Genomic DNA, 23,188 nt, shown 5'->3' on the forward strand with positions numbered 1-23,188 from the left:
CCCCCCGAAATCTAGATATACTTGCAGTATACAGAGTAGATTGTCCTACAAAGACACTTAGATTTAGATTTAGTAATCTAAAAATGTATTAGACCCCTATACTTTCTTTTATTTATTTTTATTTTACTACTCGATCTTTTCAGTTTGTAAAGCGACTTTGAGTGTCTAGAAAAGCGCTATATAAGTCTAATGTATTATTATTATTATTATAATTATTATTATTATTATTATTATTATTATTATTATGATCAAATGTATGTTTTGAAATCATTCCTCGTTCCATTCCATGCATTACAATGAGCCAATCCTCAGATTTCTACCTTTTGCCTCCACTGATATACAGTATGTGCTATAGCTCCAAGGGTATGCCAGCTGGATGATTTGCATAATCGGAGAACCCACCCATGTAGCTTTTACTGCCTAAGACCCCTTTCCCTTCCCTTACCCCTTCCCTTTCCCTTCCCTCTCCCTTCTCCTGCTTTACAGTAGTGTGTCCTTTTGGGAGGGTTTTATGGCAGCAGCACCAAATGTGCCCCACAGGAGGGAACAGCGCTGAGACAGACTCAGTCAGCTGTGTTATGATCCCCCCAGACACCGAGACCAACCACGCCACTTCCAATCAAACCTCAGGACTAGCTAGCTAGAAGCAACCATGCAACGCTGCTCCCCTCACTCTACCACCACCCACTCCAACATGCCACCCTATGCCACCCGTGCCAACCTGCCTCTCTCCTCCTCCTCCTCCTCCCTCCAGCTCCGAGACCTAGAGATGAGCCAGCGCTACGAGGATAGCTGCTCTGAGTCAGCGTTCCGAGATTCCCTCTCCCGCTCCCTGTCCCAGGCCATGGTGGAGCCTCCAGACCTGCCCATGCCCACATGCTTCAGATCCCGTAGCCATAGTTACCTGCGGGCCATCCAAGCCGGCTGTTCCCAGGACGACGATACCGCTTCCGTGGACTCGGACTCGCCCCCGCCAACCGCCACCACCGTCCGCACCTACAGCACAAGCACTGGTGAGTAGTACGAGACCTGTACCAAATGGCGTAGGTCACAACACACGTGGTGCTTGAAGAGCACTTTTGCTGGTCTCCCAAAAAGGTGAATGGACCTATCGCTAAGCCACGCCCCCTTTGGAAACTCGGACAAACAAACAACACTTCACTGACAGTGACTGACTGACATTCAATGACTTACAATGGCGGGAGTTGGCAAATTTCTGATTTCTGATTTACCACAGCAAGTAATAGACATGTTTTATTATTTTGTCTAGAACAGGGGTGCCCAATACGTCAATCGCAAAGGTAGTATGGGTAGATCGCATGGCAAAAAAAAAGTTTGCCTATCATCCTCACTATGGCTTTTGCCACTTGATTGACGTACAGGTAAGCCAGTCTGAGATCTGATCTTTTCACCTAACACCTAACACACGGTTCACCACGCATGCGCAGTCAACAGCGCCAACTACAAAATACAAAATACCGGCGAGACTAATTACCTAGTTAGCCTTCCAATTTCTACTATTTACTATGTAATACTAAAGAAAGGGTATAAAAATGAGTGGGGAAGTTGGACCAAGTAAGAAACCAATAACGTACAACTTCCATCCAGAATGGGAGGAGGACTTTTTTACACGATGTGATATTGGAAGTGCGTCTGTCTGATCTGCAAATCTACGATGGCTATTTCGAAGAAGGGAAATGTGGCAAAAGAGCGAAAACGTACGGCTGCAACGATAGCTTCTTATTGCGTCAGTCACGTTCTTGTTAAACACAAGAAGTCATTCAAAGACGGCGAAATTGTGAAAAAAGCGTTTCTCGAGGCTGCAGATTGCCTTTTCGATGACAGATCCACAGTGGCTGATGACACCTTGCAACCAGCTCCTACAGCCCTGTGTGGTATTCTGTAGTAGAAAAGTAGTTAGGAAAGAATGAGACCAGGAGACACGCAGCTGCTGTTCCTTCGCACGTTTATTCCTCTTCTTCTTCTTCACATCCGTCAGTGCATACATCCCTTCCGTCACTGCATACATCACTATCATACTAGCGCCCACTGGCGGTATAAACAGGACACAACATTTCCCCCTTTCTTAAAGGAATTACAGTACTCAAAGAATGCAATATTCTGTAGACTGGTGTCAGTACCATTTAAATAAAACGAAAACTAAGGAAATGAAAATGAATGAATCAGCAGAATGAATAACAACAATAAACAGTTTATGACAGTGAAACATGAAATGAACATTCACTTTTGTCATTGCATTGTAGGACCTTTTTGTACTAAGTTAGAATCGTGTTCTATCCTACCCTTTTAGTACGTTCTCTACGGCACAAAGTCTACCAGCCACCTAGGTGGGTTTCTGACTCTGTTCCTTCTTGGACCTGGTTCATTAAACACATTCTCTGTCTCGGGCACCATGAACTCCTCTAGCTCAATCTCCTTTTCACCACTGGTGCCAGACAGAGCATCCTTGGGGAAGCGTGTAAGCTTGGATGCATTCCATTTTCGACCATCACTGAGCAGGTATGTATTCTGTCCTGCTTTACTAACTACTGTCAGCGGTTCTGTGAATCTTGATGATCCCTTTTTTACATGCTCCGGTCTGCGGACACGTACGGTGTCATTCACTTGGAACATGGGCACTTTCGCTCCCCTCATTCTGTCTGTGTACTCCTTACTCTCCTGTTGCTTGCGTCTCACTGTCTCCTGCACTTTCTCATGTGACTTAATTTGTTGTGAGACAGGGAGGACATTTAGTTTTGTACGCATCTTTCTGTTCCTCAGCAACTCAAAGGGAGTAGCTCCTGTAGTAGCATGCGGCGTAGCGCGATAGTTCAGTAAGAACTCTGTTACTGCATGTTTCCATGGCTTGTGCATTCTCTCAGCCGTCTGAATACACTCTTTGAGAACTCGATTAAATCTCTCAATAGCCCCGTTGGCTCTTGGATAATAAACACTGGAACGCAGGTGCTTTATCTCTCTCTCTCCCAGAAAGCTTGCAAAAGCATGGGAGGTAAACTGACATCCGTTGTCAGAGACCAGGAAGGAAGGGTTACCTTCACGACTAAACACTGTAGTCAAGAAGCTAATAACCGCCTCTGTAGTTACAGTAGAGACAAACGCCACCTCTGGCCACTTACTGTAATAGTCTGTGAGTGTAATAGCATAACGGCAGTCCCATGTCGCACAGTCAAAGGGACCAACAATGTCAATGGCCACCTTCTCCCATGGTCCACCTGGCAGTGCCACTGGGGTAAGTGGTGCAGGCGCAGTTTTGGCTGTTTTGTCATTGTATTGACAGGGTACACATGAGCCTACTAATGTCTGGACACATCTGTCCATTTGCGGCCACCAATATAGCTCTCGTAGTCTCTGTTTAGTACGCACTATTCCCTGATGCGCTTCATGAGCTAAATTTACAACTTTAGACCGTAGTGTAGTAGGAACAACCACACGGTCGGGGCCTCTCATGACAAGTAGTTCATCCACAGCCAGTTCATCTCTCACTCTAAAATATGGAGCAAGTTCCTTTGTCACATTCTTACTGCATTTTGGCCAACCTTTCTGTATCTGCTGTCTCAGTTGAGTCAGTTCAGGACAGGCCTCACAGGCAGCAGTGAACTCGGTCACAGATATGGCATGTGAGGAACCTGTGAACACAGTAGCCACCATGTCTGGCTCCTCCTCCACCTCTCCTGTCGAAGGCAGAGGGAGTCTGGACAAGCAGTCAGCAGTCACATTACGTTTCCCTGGATGGTAAGTGACATCATAAGTAAAGCATAGTAGACGTGCAGACCATCTCGCTATTCTCAGACCTGCGCGACCCGTACCCCTGGAAGTGAGTAGGGTTGTCAACGCTTGGTGGTCTGTGCGTAGGACAAAACGATGTCCCCACAGGTAGGTTCTCCACCTTTCCACCGCCCAAACGCATGCCAGCGCCTCACGCTCGACGGTAGAGTACTTTCTCTCTGCAGGAGAAAGTGTCCTGGACGCAAAAGCTATGGTTCTCTCTGTATTGTCTGGGTGAATCTGGCTCATTACAGCCCCCAATCCATAGTTAGAAGCATCGGTAGTGACATAAGTAGGTAACTCAGGATCATATAATGCTAAGGTAGGACTCTCAGTAATCAGTCTCTTAACCTCAGTAAAACTGGACTCTGCATCCGCTGTCCATTCAAACTTAGTGTCAGTAGATTCCCTGAGTGTAGCACGTAGCGGTTCCACCACAGTAGAGAAGTCAGGTATGAATTTACTATACCACGATGCAAGTCCTAGGAAGGACCGCAGGGAGGATGTGTCGTGCGGGGCAGGCGCGTTCGCCACAGCACTGACCCCGTCTTGGTCAGGATGAAGACCATCTTTGGACACAGTGTGGCCCAGGAAGCGCAGAGCTTTCTGGTTGAACTTACACTTGTGCATGTTCAGTTTAAGTCCCACTTCATTTAGAGCATGTAGCACTCTCCGTAGGCTGACATCGTGATCCTGCTGTGTGATGCCGTAGCAAATCACATCATCCAGGTAGGCCTGTACGCCTGGCAGGCCTGTCAGTACAGTCGACATCATTTTCTGAAAAGCTGACGGAGCAGAAGCGAGGCCAAATGGCACTCGGCAGAAACGAAAGAGACCCTCATGCGTGATAAACGCAGTTAAATCACGGCTATCTGGATGCAATGGCAACTGGTGATAAGCAGAGGCTAAGTCTATAGTAGAAAAGACTGTGGCTCCACGGAGCTCAGCGAACAGTTCATCCATGTGCGGTAAGGGATGACAGTCACTGATGATTGCCTTATTAGGTTCTCTGAGGTCAACACACAGGCGAGGCTTTCCTCCCCCCTTTCTCTGGGTCACAACTATAGGGGAAACCCATGGAGATGCGTCTATACGTTCTATAACGCCTTTTTTCTGTAGATCTGCGAGCTCATCGGTCACAGCCTGCCTCACTGAGAACGGAAGCCTCCTCAGTTTCTGCTGTACTGGCACAGCATCTGGTTTAACCTGTATTTTGTGCATAAAACCTTTTGCACACCCTAACTCCTGTACTAGAACCTCTGGTTCGGTCTGTGGAGTGGTACTCTGTACAGTAGGTGCTCGGAGCACAGTAGGAGAGCTAGCAGAGCTAACAGTAATAATTTTGTTACCCTCAATGCACATCTGCAATGCTACAAATAAATCTAGTCCCAGCAATGCATTTCCTGATTCAACCACTATCAATGAACCTGTAACTGAATGTCCATTATGAACAACTGTAGCATGCATGCAACCTTTAACAGGAATTTTCTCTCTGGAGTAAGTAAGCAGATTCACTGTAGGCTCAGCAAGGACACATGTATGGAAAAGTGTCTGGTAAGTACTCTCTGGAATAATAGAAACAGATGAGCCTGTATCCACTATCAGCTCAACATCATGGGAATGATAATTTGCATCAACTCGTACAGTACACATAATTTTATCATTCACGACGGCCCCCTGCATGTAAAGCACAGTAACGTCATTCACCACTACCTCACGCACCTCTTTTTGAGCCGATCTACACACCTTGGAAAAATGTCCAACTTTTCCGCATGTATTGCAAGTCACCTTAACCGCCGGGCATGTAGGCTTGTTAGCTAAGTGTCCTGTGGATCCGCATCGGAAGCAGGCGCGCTGATTCCCAGTTGTAGCTGGCTGGCTGTAGACCGTGGCAGGTGCAGTCGTCGTCGGAGCTTTCTTCTTGCCCTTGTCGAACCTCCTCCTCGTCGGCTGTTTCTCGATGGCTCTCACCGAAGCTGTAGCTCCAGAGAGAACGTTGGAGTTCCGTAGTCCAGCCTCGATTTGTAAGGCCATTGAAGTAGCTTTGTCCAGAGACAAGTCCGATTCAAGCAAAAGTCTGTCTCGTATGCGTGTATTAGCAACACGCTCAATCAGTTGATCACGAATCATTTGTTCCTCCATGGCACCAAATTCACAAGCTGCAGCTAGCTCGCGTAATGAAGCAAGGAACTGATTAACCGTCTCATCAGGACCCTGAGCTCTCTGTCGAAATTTGTGACGTTCAGCAATCACATTCACCTTAGGAACAAAGTACTTTTTCAGTCCATCCACGGCAGAAGTGTAGGTAACACCCGTATCCTCTAGAGTGTAGAACAGTCTTTGTCCTTCGGTCCCAAGTGCATGGAGAAGAACCGCGCGCTTTCTTTCCTCAGGCCATTTTTCTCCGGTAGCATCAATTACGAGCATGTAATTTTCAAACATTCTCAACCAAGTAGGAAAAGAAATAGCAGGTTCGCCTGGCACAGGCATGAACGGTGTAGGTAAGGGTACGGAAATAGCCATCCTCGTCGCCAAAAATGTGGTATTCTCTAGTAGAAAAGTAGTTAGGAAAGAATGAGACCAGGAGACACGCAGCTGCTGTTCCTTCGCACGTTTATTCCTCTTCTTCTTCTTCACATCCGTCAGTGCATACATCACTTCCGTCACTGCATACATCACTATCATACTAGCGCCCACTGGCGGTATAAACAGGACACAACACCCTGACTACTAGAAACTAGCTGCCTCCTTCCAGTGCCAGGTCTCCCACTAAGGTAGGGAAATGCATTTATTTCCTCCTTTCAAACTAGGGAACTACCTGTTTTGTATCTGGTTTACTTTTCTGTTTGTTGGATCAGTAGTTGGCTATGGTACTGCAGACTGGCTGTCAGTGTGTGAGTGAGAGAAAGTGAGTGTGTGTGTGTATGAGAGAGAGAGAGAGAGAGAGAGAGAGAGAGAGAGAGAGGGAGGGAGAGAGGGAGAGAGGGAGAGAGAGGGGGAGAGAGAGGGAGGGTTTGTGCTATGGCTCCCTATGCAGACTGGTAAATGTGTGTGTGTGTGTGTGTGTGTGTGTGTGTGTGTGTGAGTGTGTGTGTGTGTGTGAGTGTGTGTGTGTGTGTGTGTGTGTGTGTGTGAGTGTGTGTGTGTGTGTGTGTATGTGTGTGTGTGTGTGTGTGTGTGTGTGTGTGTGTGTGAGAATAGCAAAGAGGGAGGGTTTGTAATGGTCTTCTCCTGTGTGGCTGTGTGACAGAGAGAGAAAGTGTATTGTGAGTTTACTATGCAGGCTGGGAACTGTGTGTGTGTGTTTGTAGTACGTGCGTGCTCGCATCAGATTCAAGACCCTGGTGCTTGCATACCAGGCAGCTAAAGGGACAGCCCCTGCCTACCTGAAGGAAATGGTAACCCCCCAAACCCCTTCCCGCTCACTCCGCTCCTCCACCTCGGCTGGCCGACTGGCCCCACCTCCTCTACACAGCAGTCGGGCTGCCCGATCACGTCTCTTCACAACACTGGCTCCCCGCTGGTGGAATGAGCTCCCCACGGCTGTCAGAACGGCAGAGTCACTACCCATCTTCCGTCGTAGACTGAAGACCCATCTCTTCAGGTTACATCTTAACTGCTCCTCCTGAGACATCTTCTGACCCTCACCACTACGTCTCCTAAAGACACCCGCTTTCCCCTCTACTGTGTCCCTAAGAACTTCTATTGCCCCCCTTGTACTGTTTCTCAGTTTCTCCAGTAAAAAATAAAAAATAAAAAATAAAAATAAAGGTTTTAGAAGGTGATTGTTATGCACACCTTAAAACTGGAAAAGCCAAATGTGGTGGAACCCCAGAGAAACAGAGACAGAGGCCAGGAGAATATACAATGATTTATTAAGGATGATATACACAAAGAAATAGGCCCTACACTAACTAGTGGAAAAACAAACATAAGGTGTGATGCAGGCGATAGTTATGGGGTGTGTAATTATACTATGTGTGTGTGCGTGTATGAGGTCAGGGGTGTTGTATTATGTGCTGCGATACTACCCTAGTGAGCAAAGTCCGAGATCCAGAGGGGGTAGTCAAGGGGAATGTCCAGGGGTCGGGCCAGGGAGAGTGATCCAGGAGAGAGTAGTCCAGAGGGGAGTCCAGGGGTCGAGCCAGGGAGGGAAATCCAGAAGAGAGTAGTCAGAGGGGGTCCAGGGGTCGAGCCAGGGAGACAGATAGTTATGTTCAAGCGTTGGATCTCCGTCTGTAGCAGGGTTAAGTAGGCGGCTGTCCAGGTGGTGATTGGGACAGCTGGGCTGAAAGGTAATAGCCCACACCTGCTGCAAACAGAGCCAGAGATCCGGCCCACTCAATCCGGCCGGGAGGGGGCGCCAGAACGAGGCTCACGGGGGCGTGTCAGATTAGGAGGCACAACAGTACCCCCCTCCTCAGGGGAGGCACCGGACGACGGACCCAGGGCCCCGGGGTTGGCTCGGTAGAAATCCTCCAATAAGGACGGGTCGGCGAGATAGGACGCAGGCACCCAAGTCCGGTCCTCGGGCCCGTAGCCAACCCAGTCCACTAGGTATTGAAACCCGCGACCCCGGCGGCGGACCTCCAGTAGTTTGTTTACCGTCCATACCGGGTCCCCATCATCCAGGACACGGGGCGGCGGCGGAGCCGGGCTGGGGGAAGACAAAGGGCTGGCGGCCACAGGTTTAAGCTGGGAGACATGGAACACCGGGTGTATTTTGAGGGAGGGAGGAAGGGTCAAACGTACCGTGGGGTTGACGATACGGTCCACGGGATAGGGACCAACGTACCGGGGGTTGAGTTTCCGGGTCCGCCGTCTCGGCCGCTGTGGGCAGTTTCGGGAGGGGAACGAAGTGGACCGCCTTGGAGAACCGGTCCACGATGGTGAGAATGGTGTCGCACCCCTGGGAGACAGGGAGCCCAGTAACAAAGTCCACGGCGATGTGCGACCACGGTCGGCTGGGCACCGGGAGAGGCTGCAGGAGACCCGCAGGAGGCCGATGGGAGCCCTTACTACGGGCGCACACCGTACAGGCGGCCACAAACTCCCTGGTGTCCCCCCTGAGATTGGGCCACCAGAACCTCTTCCCGATGAATGCCGCCGTCCGCCGCTCGCCGGGGTGGCAAGCGAAGCAGCTGGAGTGGCCCCACTCCAACACCCTGGCTCGGACAGCTGTAGGCACAAACGGTTAGGGGGTCCGGTCCTAGGGTCTGGTTCGGCCCGCTGAGCCTGTCTCACCAAAGCCTCGACGGGCCAGGTTACGAACCCCACCACCCGGGACGGGGACAGGATGGTATCTCCCCCCTCAGCGACACCCGAATCCGCCTTGGGGAACTGGCGGGAGAGAGCATCAGCTTTGACGTTCTTGGAGCCGGGACGGTAGGTAAGGGTGAAGTCGAAACGACTAAAAAAAAGAGCCCAGCGGGCTTGTCGAGAGTTGAGCCTCTTGGCGGACCCAAGGTAAGTGAGGTTCCTATGGTCAGACCACACCAGGAACGGTAGTTTGGCTCCCTCCAGCCAGTGTCTCCACTCCCTCAGGGCCTCGTGAACCGCCAGCAGCTCCTTGTTGCCCACGTCGTAATTTTGGGCCGCGGGTTCGTAGCGCCGGGAGAAGTAGGCGCAAGGGTGTATCTTCTGGTCCTCCCCCGACCGTTGAGAGAGGACCCCCCCGATCCCCGTGTCCGAAGCATCTACCTCTACGATGAACTGTCTCTCGGGGTCGGGGTGGATCAGCACTGGCGCGGAGGAGAACAGGTGTTTTAGTGTGCCGAAAGCGGTCTCAGCAGCGGCGGTCCAGCAGAAGGGCCGTGAGGTGGAGGTAAGCGCAGTGAGCGGCGCTGCGACCTGGCTGAACCCTTTAATGAACCGCCTCACAAATCCCGCGAACCCCAGGAAGCGTCTAAGTTGGGTCCGGTCCGTGGGCTGAGGCCACTCCACGACGGCCTTGACCTTGGCAGGGTCCGCCCGCATCTGTCCGTCCTCCACTACATTACCCAGGTAGGTGACCGAGCTGGTGTGGAAAACGCACTTCTCCCCCTTCACGAATAAGCGGTTCTCCAGGAGTCTCTGCAGGACTAGCCGGACGTGCTGGGGGTGCTCCTCCACGGACTGAGAAAAAATAAGAATGTCGTCAAGGTACACAACAACAAAAATGTTTAACATGTCCCGAAGGACATCGTTGACCAGGGCCTGGAAAATAGCAGGGGCATTAGATAGACCAAAAGGCATGACGCGGTATTCAAAATGGCCGAGGTGGGTGTTAAACCCGGTCTTCCACTCGTCCCCCTCCCTGATGCGGACTAGATGGTAGGCGTTACGTAGGTCCAGCTTGGTGAATACCTTGGCATGGGTGAGGGGTTCGAAGGTGGAGCTAATGAGGGGAAGGGGATAACGGTTCTTTACAGAAATGTCATTCAGAGCCCGAAAATCAATGCAAGGTCTGAGCCCACCGTCCTTCTTGGATACGAAGAAGAATCCAGCCGCGAGGGGAGAGGAGGAGGGCTGGATGATACCAGAGTTGATGGACTCCGTAATGTAGTTACGCATCGCCTCCTTTTCAGGGAGTGAGAGGCTGTAAAGTCTACCTTTAGGAAGGGTGGCACCAGGCAGGAGGTCTATAGGACAGTCATACGGGCGATGGGGTGGAAGGGAGAGTGCCTCGTCCTTGCTGAACACCTGGGCTAGGTCGTGGTAGATGGGAGGAACCCCGGTGAGGTCAGGCGGAGTGATCTTAGACTTGGGGTCGCTAGAGGGAGACAGGGCGGAGCGAAGGCAGGAGGCGTAACACGTACCTCTCCAGCCTAGGATCTGGCCCGAAGCCCAGGAGATGTGAGGTTCATGTCTCTCGAGCCAGGGTCTACCCAGCACCAGGGGAGACGTGGGGGTCTGAAGGACAAAGAACCGGATCTCCTCGGTATGATTCCTGGAGATCGTAAGAGATATAAGCCCAGTGGTGTGGGTGATAGTTCCTAGGGAACGGCCATCAATGGCCCTAGGCATGATGGGGCGGTCTAGAAGGACTAGGGGGATGCCCGCCTGGCGGACTAAGTTTTCATCGATTAGACAACCATCAGCCCCGGAGTCGATGAGGGCGCTGACAGACAGGGTGTCCTTCCCCCAGGTGAGAGTGGCAGGGAATAGGCGACTGGGGGTGACCTGGGGCTGAGAGAGAGAGGTGTTGCTCACCAGTATGCCCCCTACTGGTGAGCTGGGTCTTTTGGCCGGACAGGACACGCCCGGATGATGTGCCCCTCCTTGCCGCAGTACAGGCACTGTTTGTTGAGAAGCCTCCGTTCTCGCTCCTCTCGCGAGAGCCGAGAGCGGCCGATCTCCATGGGCTCCCCAGACCCGGAAGTAGCCACGAGAGGAGGCAGCATGGGCAGAGAAGGGGGCGGGGTCGTTCCGGCGCGATAGGTAGTGGGCCGCGTGACAGCTCGCTGGACGCGGTCGGTGCGTTGTACCTGGAGGCGTGCATCCATCCTAAGGGCCAGGGTAATCAGCTTATTAAGGGTGCCGGGATCGTCGCGCACCAACAGGTCCTTGATGGAATCATGTAACCCCTTGTGGAAAAGGCTGAGGAGGGCTCCGTCATTCCAGCCTGTCTCCGTGGCTAGAGTACGGAACTCGACCATGTACTCGGCTACCGAGCGGGAACCCTGGGAGATGGCTAACAAGCGGCCGGTTACATCCTGCCCGTCCTGGGGGTGGTCGAACACAAACCGGAACTCCGCTTTAAACAGGGGGTAATCCGTGGAGTATCTTGAACTGCTCCCGACAGCGGCTATGGCCCATTTGAGCGCTTTGTCAGCGAGTAGAGACATGATAAACGCTACCTTGGCCCCGTCGGAGGAGTACTTGGAAGGCTGGTGCGTAAATACTAATTCGCACTGGGTCAGGAAACCCCGACAACGATCAAAGTCACCATGGAATGGAGCGGGGCTGACTAACCTGGGTTCCCAGTGAGCGACAGGAGGATAGAGCGAAACGGGGTTCACAGGATCGACCGGGGGATTAGTCATCTGCCCAGATATGGAACTCGTGTCAGGGGGTGGTCTGCTGCCAGCGGCGATGAGGTCCAGAGAACGCTGGATGGAGGCGAGAGACCCGGACAGGGCGTCCATCTTCGTCTCGAGACTATTTACAGCCCCGACGGTGGCACGGGTGGTATTCTCCAGTACGGCTATCTGGCCTTGGACCGTGGGGAAGGCCTTCTGGAGCTCGGCCTGCAGACTGGTAAGTTGCGTAGCATGGCTATTTACCTCTCTGCGTAAATCTACGACTAATGGGAGAACCCCAATACCCGGGGAACCACCCTTGTTCTCTGGAGTTCCACCTTGGCTCATAATGGCTTGAACATACTGTTATGCACACCTTAAAACTGGAAAAGCCAAATGTGGTGGAACCCCAGAGAAACAGAGACAGAGGCCAGGAGAATATACAATGATTTATTAAGGATGATATACACAAAGAAATAGGCCCTACACTAACTAGTGGAAAAACAAACATAAGGTGTGATGCAGGCGATAGTTATGGGGTGTGTAATTATACTATGTGTGTGTGCGTGTATGAGGTCAGGGGTGTTGTATTATGTGCTGCGATACTACCCTAGTGAGCAAAGTCCGAGATCCAGAGGGGGTAGTCAAGGGGAATGTCCAGGGGTCGGGCCAGGGAGAGTGATCCAGGAGAGAGTAGTCCAGAGGGGAGTCCAGGGGTCGAGCCAGGGAGGGAAATCCAGAAGAGAGTAGTCAGAGGGGGTCCAGGGGTCGAGCCAGGGAGACAGATAGTTATGTTCAAGCGTTGGATCTCCGTCTGTAGCAGGGTTAAGTAGGCGGCTGTCCAGGTGGTGATTGGGACAGCTGGGCTGAAAGGTAATAGCCCACACCTGCTGCAAACAGAGCCAGAGATCCGGCCCACTCAATCCGGCCGGGAGGGGGCGCCAGAACGAGGCTCACGGGGGCGTGTCAGATTAGGAGGCACAACAGTGATAGGGAGAAGGTTTTTCCTTCTATCAATGGCCCCGGGCCCGAGCTAGATTACTCTTCCTGCAACGAATGGTGGATTGCTGATTCACATGCTTAGTATTCAAATGTATTGATTGTAAGTCGCTTTGGAATAAGGCGTCTGCTAAATGCCAAAAATGTAAATGTAAATGTGTACGTTTGCGATGTTCAAACTAGACTGGTAGATCTTGGCAGACTGGCTACTTGAAAAGTAAATCTTGGTTTGTTGTTTATTAAGCTACTTGTTGGATACTGAAATGAAGAATATAATTCTGAGTAGTTTAAGACTATTTATTAAACAGAATTACAGTTTACAAAGATACAGAAAAAGTTGGTGCTGGTGCTGCTTGTTGGAGTGGAGAGCAAGCTGGAGAGCGCGATTTTCAGAGGTGTCCCCCTATTTGTAAACAGTCATATGCAAATACAAGGTATCTTTTCAGGCCTATCACATTACTTAGAGATGATCAAGGTGTGAAAAAGGGGTCAGTACTCAGGTCCATTTTGAAATGACCATATGGGTTTTAAGAACAAAGGTTCGTAAAACCCCCACAGCCAGGAGAATCTCACAGAACTTATGCAAGTCAAAAGGCAAATAATACAGGCCCATACTATACAATTCATGTATGTGTGTGTGAAGTAAAATATACTACATATTAATTAAAACGACCACAACAACAACAACAAAAACAAAAAAAACACATACTGCAGCTAAGAAACCCAAAAAACACAAGCAACAACAGACAGAAAAAGCATACCAACACACAACACAAGAAACACAATAACGCAAACCAAACCAGCACCAGTACCAGCAATCAAAGATATCATACAAACCAAATACAAAACAATCAACAACAAAAAATAATCCTAAAAATAACAATTAAAATTAAACTAAACACAGTATCACATATAATACACAATTCAATACAAAAACATCCAACAACCGACGTCTTCTTGGTTCTTGCATCTTCAGGGTCAGAGGTTACCAGCACTTGAACCCAGTTGGAGAACAACCTTTACCACTGTCTCAGATTGATAACACTTCCATAGTCAGGAGCTTTTATCCTTGATTCGCTAGGAACAGAACCTCTCTCCCAGCTTTGCGTAACCATCACATCACTTCTCAACTGACATCAATCATACGGTATAGAAATAAACAAACAGTACACAAATAATCACATTCAGTTATCATAACACATAATTCCCCAACAGTAAGCACAGGACAAAGGGAATGCATGAATGCATAGGTCTTCACCTCAGATGAGGACTAGTCTTCCGAAAAGTTCATCAACGTGGACTGAGCGACTGATTTTCCTAAAACAGTCAATGAGGCCCTGTCTTCTAAGAAAGTCAAAAATCATGTCTGCTATAATAGGTGCTCCTATCTTAGCAAAATAAGTGTCCCATGCCCTTAAGACCATTTCCAGCCATGCTATCATCTGCTGTCCATTCCCGTCGTTCCCTTTGATCTGTTGCTTCACTACCCTATGCGTAGTCTTTAATCTCTTCCTAACTGGTCGTCGTCTGTCAGTGTCATTCAGGTTCAGGCAGTCGTCTGGTCCCCTTCCATGCTGGACAAGGTCTGGGGAGTCGCCCTCAGCATCACCTGAATCATGATGCAGGCACTCACCAGCATACTCAGTAGCACAGGTGTCCAAGCTTCTGTTCCAATTCCACTGGCATTGCCACTGGCTCTGGCAACACCACAGCATCTCGTCGTAGCTCCTCCTTCTCCGGTTCTCTGGGAACCTCTGCACCTGTTCGCACAACATCCTGCCTGATCTGTACATCCACCCCCCTGTCCACCACCCGTGGCCCAATTGGGGTAGGGATATGCCCAGACACCACTGGTGTACCCACTCTGATGTTGTTTCTCCAACAGACCTATAGCATGGTCAATCTGTTCCATTAAATATGGACTCCAAAACCCATATTCCTTGGTGATCTTGCGTCTTACCTCCCCCCTAGCCACATGTGCTATCCCATGAGCTTCCCGTATTAACATGCCTAATAAATCTGAGGGTGTTACAACCAACCCCTCATGATTCCTCCATAGACCTGTGTCATCCTGACTTGCCCCCCTTGCTAGCCATATGTTCTTGTCCAGCGTAGTTGCTCCACCCTGTAACATCAGTAAATCTTCAAGTGTGACCCTGCCCTGTAATTGCACTTCATGTGTGACCAGAAGAACTTTACCTGCCTTGTCTGCTCCTGTACTGGCTCTAGCTGCATCATCTGCAGCCCTGTTGCCCTGTGTGACATGTGATGAGTCAGACTTGTGAGCGGCACACTTCACTATGGCTAAATCCTTTGGTTTCATCATGGCCTGTAACAGCTTCATGATCTGTGCGTGGTGCTGTATAGGTGAACCATCAGTTTTCTTAAAACCCCGCCCCTTCCATACAGCTCCATGTAAATGACAAACATTATGTGCACAGGCAGAGTCGGTGTACACTGTTACTCTCCGTCCGGTTCCCAAGTTGCATGCTTCTGTGAGGGCAATCAACTCAGCCAACTGAGCTGAGCAAGGCTGAGGAACTGCCTCAGCTTGTTCCACAATAAACTTAGAATCTTGTGCTTTAACTATGGCATACCCAGCGCACAAAGTTTCTCCTACCCGATAACAAGACCCATCAGTCCAATATTCTACATCAGCTCCCTTTAAAGGCAAAGCTAGTAGGTCTGTTCTAAGCTTAAACACTCTGGCTGTCGATGGAATCTGAGTCAACAGCACATGAGGATCAGGAACTTCAGCTGGGTAGCTGACGACCACATCATTAACAGCACATAGGTCATGTACCAGACGATATGATCCAATGTCTGTACTGTTCTTTGCCCACAGGTCTGCTGGCACATTCTGCATCATTTCCTCTCTGAGGTCTCTTTCCGCTTGTACAGGAAGGGTTGGATTGTTCATTAGCTTCACAGTGTGGGGATGTCCCATTCCTTGAGCAGAGATCATCAGTTTTGTAAACTGTCCATCACTGCTCCTCCAGATAGCAGGGTTTTCTTTTGTTGTTACAAATCTGGCTTTTTCTGAGTCTGCCATCATTGCCCCTAAATACTTCTGCTCATAATGTTCAAATATCATAAGTGTCACATGTGGGATGCTACCCTCAACCTTATGCTCCTGATCTAGATAAGTGTCACTGTTTATCTTCATAGCCACTCCCTGAGGGCCTAGGATTATAGCTGTACCTGTTTTGGCTGATGCTTCAGCCACTCATCTGGGTTTGCGTCTGCAGCATTTCTAAAATACTGGAGTGTACAATGTAATGGATCAGTAGGCCGTCTGGCCCCCGACATGTTTGCCAGGATGTAATTGTCCCACATCCTTGCTGGTTCCATTAGGTCTGGGCTAAGCCCTCCTACCCAATACACCATGGATCCGTTGTTGTCCATCATGACAGACAGCTGTCTGTATTCTGACAGCCGTCAGGTGTGCATTTCACTGTACAGTTCAATTGGCATAAAGAATCTCTTCCAAGAAGCCCTATTGGTGTGTGTTCTGACACAAGTATTGGCAGAGTTTCTCTCTGTCCCTTGTACTCTAGGTCTACAAGCTCAGTCGTAGGAATCAGCTGTTTAATTCCCTCAAATCCGATTGTCTTCACATATTTTCCAGACATAGGAAGGTGCGTGGCGTCTTCAGGCTTCATACAGGTATAGGCCGCTCCACTGTCCACCATCAATTCTAATGGACGTTGATTGACCGACACCCAGATGGTTGGTTCATCTTCAGGCCTGTTTGTCACCACCAGCTGGCACCTCCCACTCGGATCTTCTGGGCACCCCTATAGCCCAGCTGCTGGGCCTCCGTAGGGGTTCACCACCCCTGGAGCAGGTGCAGCAGGAGGCCAATATCCTCCTCTTTGTCTCCCCCCTGCGCCCCCCTGGGGCCTGTTGTAGCAGGTACGGGCTAGATGTCCATACTGGCCGCATTGGAAGCATGGCCCCTAGAGTCTTCCTCACTGCCGCTGTCCACCCCACTGGTGGTGGTCCTTGGCCAGGCTGGGTGTATGGAACCGCTTGCACCCCTGGTGGCCCCTGTGGGTATGGCTGGTAAGTAGCAGGATACCCCCCTTGTGGCCCCTGTGGGTATGACTGGGGAGGGACAGTCTGCACCCCAGGTGGCTGTTGCTGTGGCTGAGATGGGACCTGTAGAGCTAAAGCCTGCACTCTCTCTTTATTTCTCTTGCTTTCAGTCAATTGCACTTGAGTCAATCTTCTGAGTGTCTCTTCGTCTTGTGTTTTCTGTGCTTGTATTTTCTTTCTATATAGCTCTACTTGATGTGCTACGTTGTCTATATGAACAGCCTTGTTCATGTGTCGTAGCCCCACCACTTCTGCTAGCTTATTCTTGACTGGGGTAGGAAGACCTTCTTGTATTTTCTCCCTGATTATGGCCTTTTCCAATGGATTATCTTCAGCATCCTTCCCTGTTACACTCCTCCATTGAGTGTGCACACAAGCAACAAATCCCCTCGGATTCTCATCTCCCCTAGTGGCTTCACAATGATATTGTCTGGGTGAACGTGGGTGGGGTAAGTCTCTCTGATTGCCTTCCACAGCCTGCCTCTGTTTGCTGCGAAGAGCTCTGGGTCATAGACTGTGGGCACCCCTGGTGTAGAAGCTTTTCACCATCAGATATTAGCGAGCTGTTTTCTGAGTTTTCTGCCTGTCGTGACTTTTGCTGTGATATGATTGGACAATTTCTATTTTGGGGCGTGGCTTAGCGATAGGTCCATTCAGAAAAGTAGAGTTGTTTTCTTAGCTGTTTGAGAAGGCACAGCCAATTGAATCCAAACAGCAAACAGCTATTAGGGGTTGACAGAGATGTATGGTCTTTCTCTCTCAATCACATATAATATATAGCACATATAATATTTCTTGTCAGAGGCCTGCTAATTTTTTGTGGTTTGGTGTCATTTAGCAGCTGCAGCAGACTTTGAGACGTCGTAACATGACATGACATTTTCATCCAAGGCTGGTTTCAAAAGTGACCAAGATTCTTTGGAATTATTTTCTCTCACGCCTCCTCTGGTTTGTTGTTGAATGAGGTATGACCCAACCCATAGCAATGAAGTGACCGAATAAAAGCCTAAACCTGCAATTGAAAAGTGAATGAATGATGTCAACCATGGTTTCAACATGGGGCTTTGTACAGGTTTATTTGTACAAACAACACACAGCTGTACAGAGTCTTTCAATTAGTCACTATTGATGAGATTTGAAAGACAAAAATACAATGATACATTGATACAATGCCTTGCCCATGCCTTATGGGTTCTATTATACTGTGTGGAGAAAACACACACACAGACACATATAAATACAACTATATGCTTCCCTACACTTCAGCAGTATCCAATTCGGTTGTTAAGTCTGACGTCAAATGTGACGTTTAGCAATTTCCGGGTCCAAACCAGAAATTCCCTGCACCAGAGTACTAAAGCGGTAGACTGACAGTTCAATCGTTTTTTAGACTCTGATCTATTCATACAACAAGGGACACAGCACTTTCCCGTTTTTCGGAAAAGCGCTATATAAATATAATGAATTAATTATTATTACTGAGGCATTTCGAAGAGAGCGCCTCAGCCAACTTTGGACAGGGAAACACGTCACGACTTAACAACCGAATAAGCTGTGTAACAACTCAGTGAGAGCAGTGTATTCATCTTTATCAGACACTCCAGCTGACTGAGCTGGAGTGCTGCCAGCAGGCCAGAGAGACTTTCCTCTGGTCCAGAGAGACACTTTCCTCTGGTCCAGGCCACCTGTGACTTCAGCAGAGATGGGGGGTTGAGCTTTCTTATTCTCACCCGCATGCACACACACCAAGAGGATGCGCCAGCCTAATCCTGGGAAGGTTTAACAGTGTGTTCAATCTTATTAATCTCTATCTGAGGTCATCATAGATCAGTGGTTTACTCTAACACTAACCCTACAATAAAAAAAAGAATACAGTAAATACAAGCCTTGATTTTGTATCAATAGTCAAAGAGGAGAGGCAGGCATGAATGGGTCCTCTGTTAAGGATGTAGATGATATTAAACCAATCGTACATGTTTCGGATATGACTGCAATGAAATAATTCAGCAGTTCCTGTAGTCTCCTCCAGTCCCCAAACGTTCTCTCAGTTCCTGACCGCTCGTCGCTCTCACCTCTGTGGTGACCACGCTGATAGAAGCCCGGCTGGTCTCTCTGGTAGGTGACATGTCTAGGAGGGAGTCTAACATCTGGCTGGTCTCTCTGGTAGGTGACATGTCTAGGAGGGAGTCTAACATCTGGCTCGTCTCTCTGGTAGGTGACATGTCTAGGAGGGAGTCTAACATCTGGTTGGTCTCTCTGGTAGGTGACATGTCTAGGAGGGAGTCTAACATCTGGCTGGTCTCTCTGGTAGGTGACATGTCTAGGAGGGAGTCTAACATCTGGCTGGTCTCTGGTAGGTGACATGTCTAGGAGGGAGTCTAACATCTGGCTGGTCTCTGGTAGGTGACATGTCTAGGAGGAAGTCTAACATGCACGATTGTGCAAATTGCACGAGCGGCGGGAATGGAGCGTTGATGAGTGCACGAGGGGAGTTTTCCCCTCATCTTTTTTTCTTGTAATGCACACAAAACATATTCTCAACTTGACTGATACAGTCCTGCATGACCCTTATTAGGCTTCGCTGAAACACTTGTATTGAATAGAGTAATTACATCACATTTGCAGAGGTGGGAGTTACTCTGGTGAGAATCAAGCAAGTCAAGTGGAGTCCCTGCTATAAGTCAAGCAAGTCAAGTCAAGTCATTGCTCAGGTCAAGCAAGTCACAAGTCATAATGAAATTCTGATGACCTACACCAGTTTCCACATTTAAATCATTTAAGAGACAGTGGTTATGAAAAGTTGAGTTTTATTTTTCAACATTCATGTGGCAAATAACAAGCCTCCTAAATGAACAACAAGAGTATAAACTAATACAAGTGTATAAAATAAATAATAAACTGAATAAAAAGCTGTACAGTAGTATTAGACACGTCAACATTTTCTTTCAAGTAATAAAGTTTAAAATAGCATACCTTATGGTTACTGCTGAAGTCACGTTTTTGTACTACTTTGGATATGCAGCACAACTGAGTGGCATTGTAAAGTCTCTTTCATGCCATTGTCAATGTGTGTGCATAGGAATTCATAGTGTGACATTTATGGAGTCTGATACTCTGGGATATTCCTGAGGATGGTTATATTATTAATCATATGGACTGTACCTTGGACTGCACATCCATTTACATTGCCCTTGAAGGAAGAAATATATTTATGATACACTAATGCTCAATTATGTCAATGTTGCAAATTGTCAATTGTTGCATCTACGACAGAGGTTGATGGAGGTAGAAATCGGAGGCTAGCTCAATGGAACAGAGTAAGGAATAGTATCAAGCACAAACAACTGGACATTAGTGCAGGGCAGGCCAGCTCTTCCCTAGCAGTGCAATGATATACTGCATCTTTTAAATGAACAACAAGAGTGTATAAACTAAAACAAGTATATAACATAATAAACGTAGTAAAAAGAGTTTGGAAATTTGTGTTTGGTTGATTATTTCTCTCACTATTTTATATAATTGGAAAGTTTATTTACCTTTACAATGATGTTCAACTTGTAAGGATTATGCATTTGTGGAATGAGCAGCACAGCTGATTATGTAGGGCCCAGAGTGACCAACACAACCACGCTGGCTGACCTGCAACGACTCCTGGTTGAGGTGTATTGAATGAATAAAGTGTAAAATTGCTAATAGTCCTGTTTGCTAAAAAAATATGCTAATTGTTCCTTGCTACTGATAGAGAGTTCAATCATCCAATCCACCAAACAACTCAAAACAAGAGTCAACAGGAGAATACTCTGTTTAGCATTGGTAGAGAATTTTGGTAAATGTTACTTGGGCGCTACCCACATAATCAGCTGTGCTGCTCATCCCAAAATGCAGGATCCTTACAAGTTGGACATCATTGCATGAATACAAGAATCAAATTAAATTAATTAACCCTGGAACTGCAGACATTATAGAATATCAGGAATATATCAGGAAGTCTGTTCAAAATATTAAAAGCATAAGTCAGAAGCCAGGGTAAGAAAATAATTTCAATTTAAGTTCAATAGCTGTGAATTGGCTGTTTTAAAATCCATTGACATTTTCATATGTGAAAACAAAAGATGTTAATATGCAATGTCAGACAGCAGCATGTGAAACAAATGGTCACAATGTTCCCCTGTTATATTTCCATTGAATATTTTTTTTTAAATTTCTGACAGGGCTAAAAATAGCTAATGTTATGAACCTGCTCTGATTATTACCGTAATTGTGCATTGGTAGACTATACACTATCCCTTAGCATAACTTGATCATCAGAAAATAATGCATCAGAACTATGAATGAAGCAATCTGTATTAGCCTGTAACAATTCAAAATGTAGCTGTACAGTTAATTATCTCAGAAATAATTGCGATTAACTTAAATTGTTTCACTGTTATGTGACCCAGATAATGTAATAACACAGCAAACTATGAAGTAAACCACGCCTCGTTATTATCATAAAACGTATTTTGGAACATAAAATTGAACATGTATCCTCATCAATAAAACATTTAAAACATTAGTCATTAACAAAAAACAGATTCAATTCAATTAGGAGTATTACCAATTAATTCACCCTTCACTTCTGGTACAAGTTTGGAATTGCCGTTTTGGAGTTGTAGGTTTTTCTAGGCAACTCGTATTGGCCATCAAGAGTACAGCATGTCCTGAAATGCTGGCTTCTCCATTGTATTGAATCACTCCATCTCTTTTGCGATGTAACGTGTGAACGATCTATTGGGGCTTTTCCACTAGAGGGCTGACCCGGGTCAGCCCGGGCTGGCCTGCTTCTTTGGCGCTTTTCCATTTGTCGGCCTGGGTCGGGTCGGGTCGGGTCGGGTCGCTTCTTTAGCTACCCTTCGAATGCAGGAACCTTTTTGAGACCCGGAACCTTTTTGCCAGGCTGCGTGTGACGTGTGACGCTGCACACCGTTGATTGGTCAATGGAAATCGTCATCCCATGTTCATAGATTTTTTCGCTAACCGCCATCTTTAAATACCACATTCGCTCTTGGAAAATGTCACTACAGTTTCTGTAATAGCTTATTAATAAAGATTAGAAAAATTATGCTGACCATCGTATTATCTTAGTTTAATGTCATTTCAATGCATCATAGAACTTTTATTTACAACAAGCATAACACAAAAATCGCTATTATGCACCGTCTTTGCCCGTGAATAACACCGGCTGTGAAGGTGGTAGAAACACAATACTCCTTTGCTAACTTCACCATCGGTATACGGTCATTTTAACCACCGCGCTGACACCCCGAGAAGTTATGCTTTTAACCGTAAACTCAATGAACCGGGAGTTCACCCGCTGCTGCTCGCAGCACCGCGCCTGCTGGTTGAAAGTCCCGTTGACAGCGGGGGGAGAGAAACGTTTTAACAGGGAATTCGCTCCGCGCTGTGTCGACCGTGATAGGAGTGTAGGATCGACACCATTCAAATGGTTTTGGATTCCCTGTCCTCTCCCCTATCCGGAAACGTTTGAATTGTTATCCTAACCCACGGTAAATCACAGTTATTAACCCGCAAAGGGCACCGTCTTTCCCCGTTAATAACACCGTCACCGGCTATGGAGGTGGTACAATCACAATACTCCTTTGCTAACTTCACCATCGGTATACGGTCATTTTGAGCCCTGAACCACCGCGCTGACACCCCGAGAAGATATGCTTTTAACCGTAAACTCAATGAACCGGGAGTTCACCCGCTGCTGCAAGCGTATCTATAACGAACGCGGAGATGGAATGAGCCCCGCGTCAGTCAGCCTTTCCGTAGAAATACATCGCTCCGTTATATATCTAACGTTACATGTTTTAAGGCTGATCTGTGCATGATAGTGCTGCATTATGTTGATCTATTTATATCGATCTATTCTTGCCAATTCCTTATTACCAGTGGAAAGGGGGAAGACTAAAACACTTTGAATGGGATAGATAGGACTTTCCGTTCAATGAGGCATGATACTCGTGAGTTCATCTCGCTTTTCCCCCCGTTGATGTATTGAACAATCTAAGCAATCTAATCAGAGCAGTTGTTATTATGTAATATTATTGATGGATGTGCCATTTTTGATGGACAGCAGTGAGCGGATGACTTGATGTGAGCATGTATTGACTAATGCCGATAGATTGTCTTGCTCCAAAACCGGAGCTGTCTACAGCGGATTCAAACTATCGTAATTCATGAACTATATGCCCAATCTAAAAAATTCAAAGAGTTTCTGAAAGCAGAGAAGTTGCACTTTTTGAACAGTTGAACTTTTT

General features: G+C 47.8%; 1 protein-coding gene across 1 annotated transcript in view; it reads left to right on the plus strand.

Moving 5' to 3' along the window:
* Positions 1 to 23,188, plus strand: part of dlgap4b (discs, large homolog-associated protein 4b) — a gene marked incomplete at both ends in the record, with an annotated part of 149,587 nt that overhangs the window by 9,409 nt on the left and 116,990 nt on the right. The window contains one exon of the mRNA XM_080528253.1: positions 755 to 1,013. Coding sequence (XP_080384379.1) covers positions 755 to 1,013 — 259 coding nt within the window. The remainder of the gene's footprint in view (positions 1 to 754; positions 1,014 to 23,188) is intronic.

Source organism: Nansenia antarctica (genome assembly GCF_963989245.1).
Source record: "Nansenia antarctica genome assembly, chromosome: 4".
Classification (NCBI taxonomy): Eukaryota; Metazoa; Chordata; class Actinopteri; order Argentiniformes; family Microstomatidae; genus Nansenia; species Nansenia antarctica.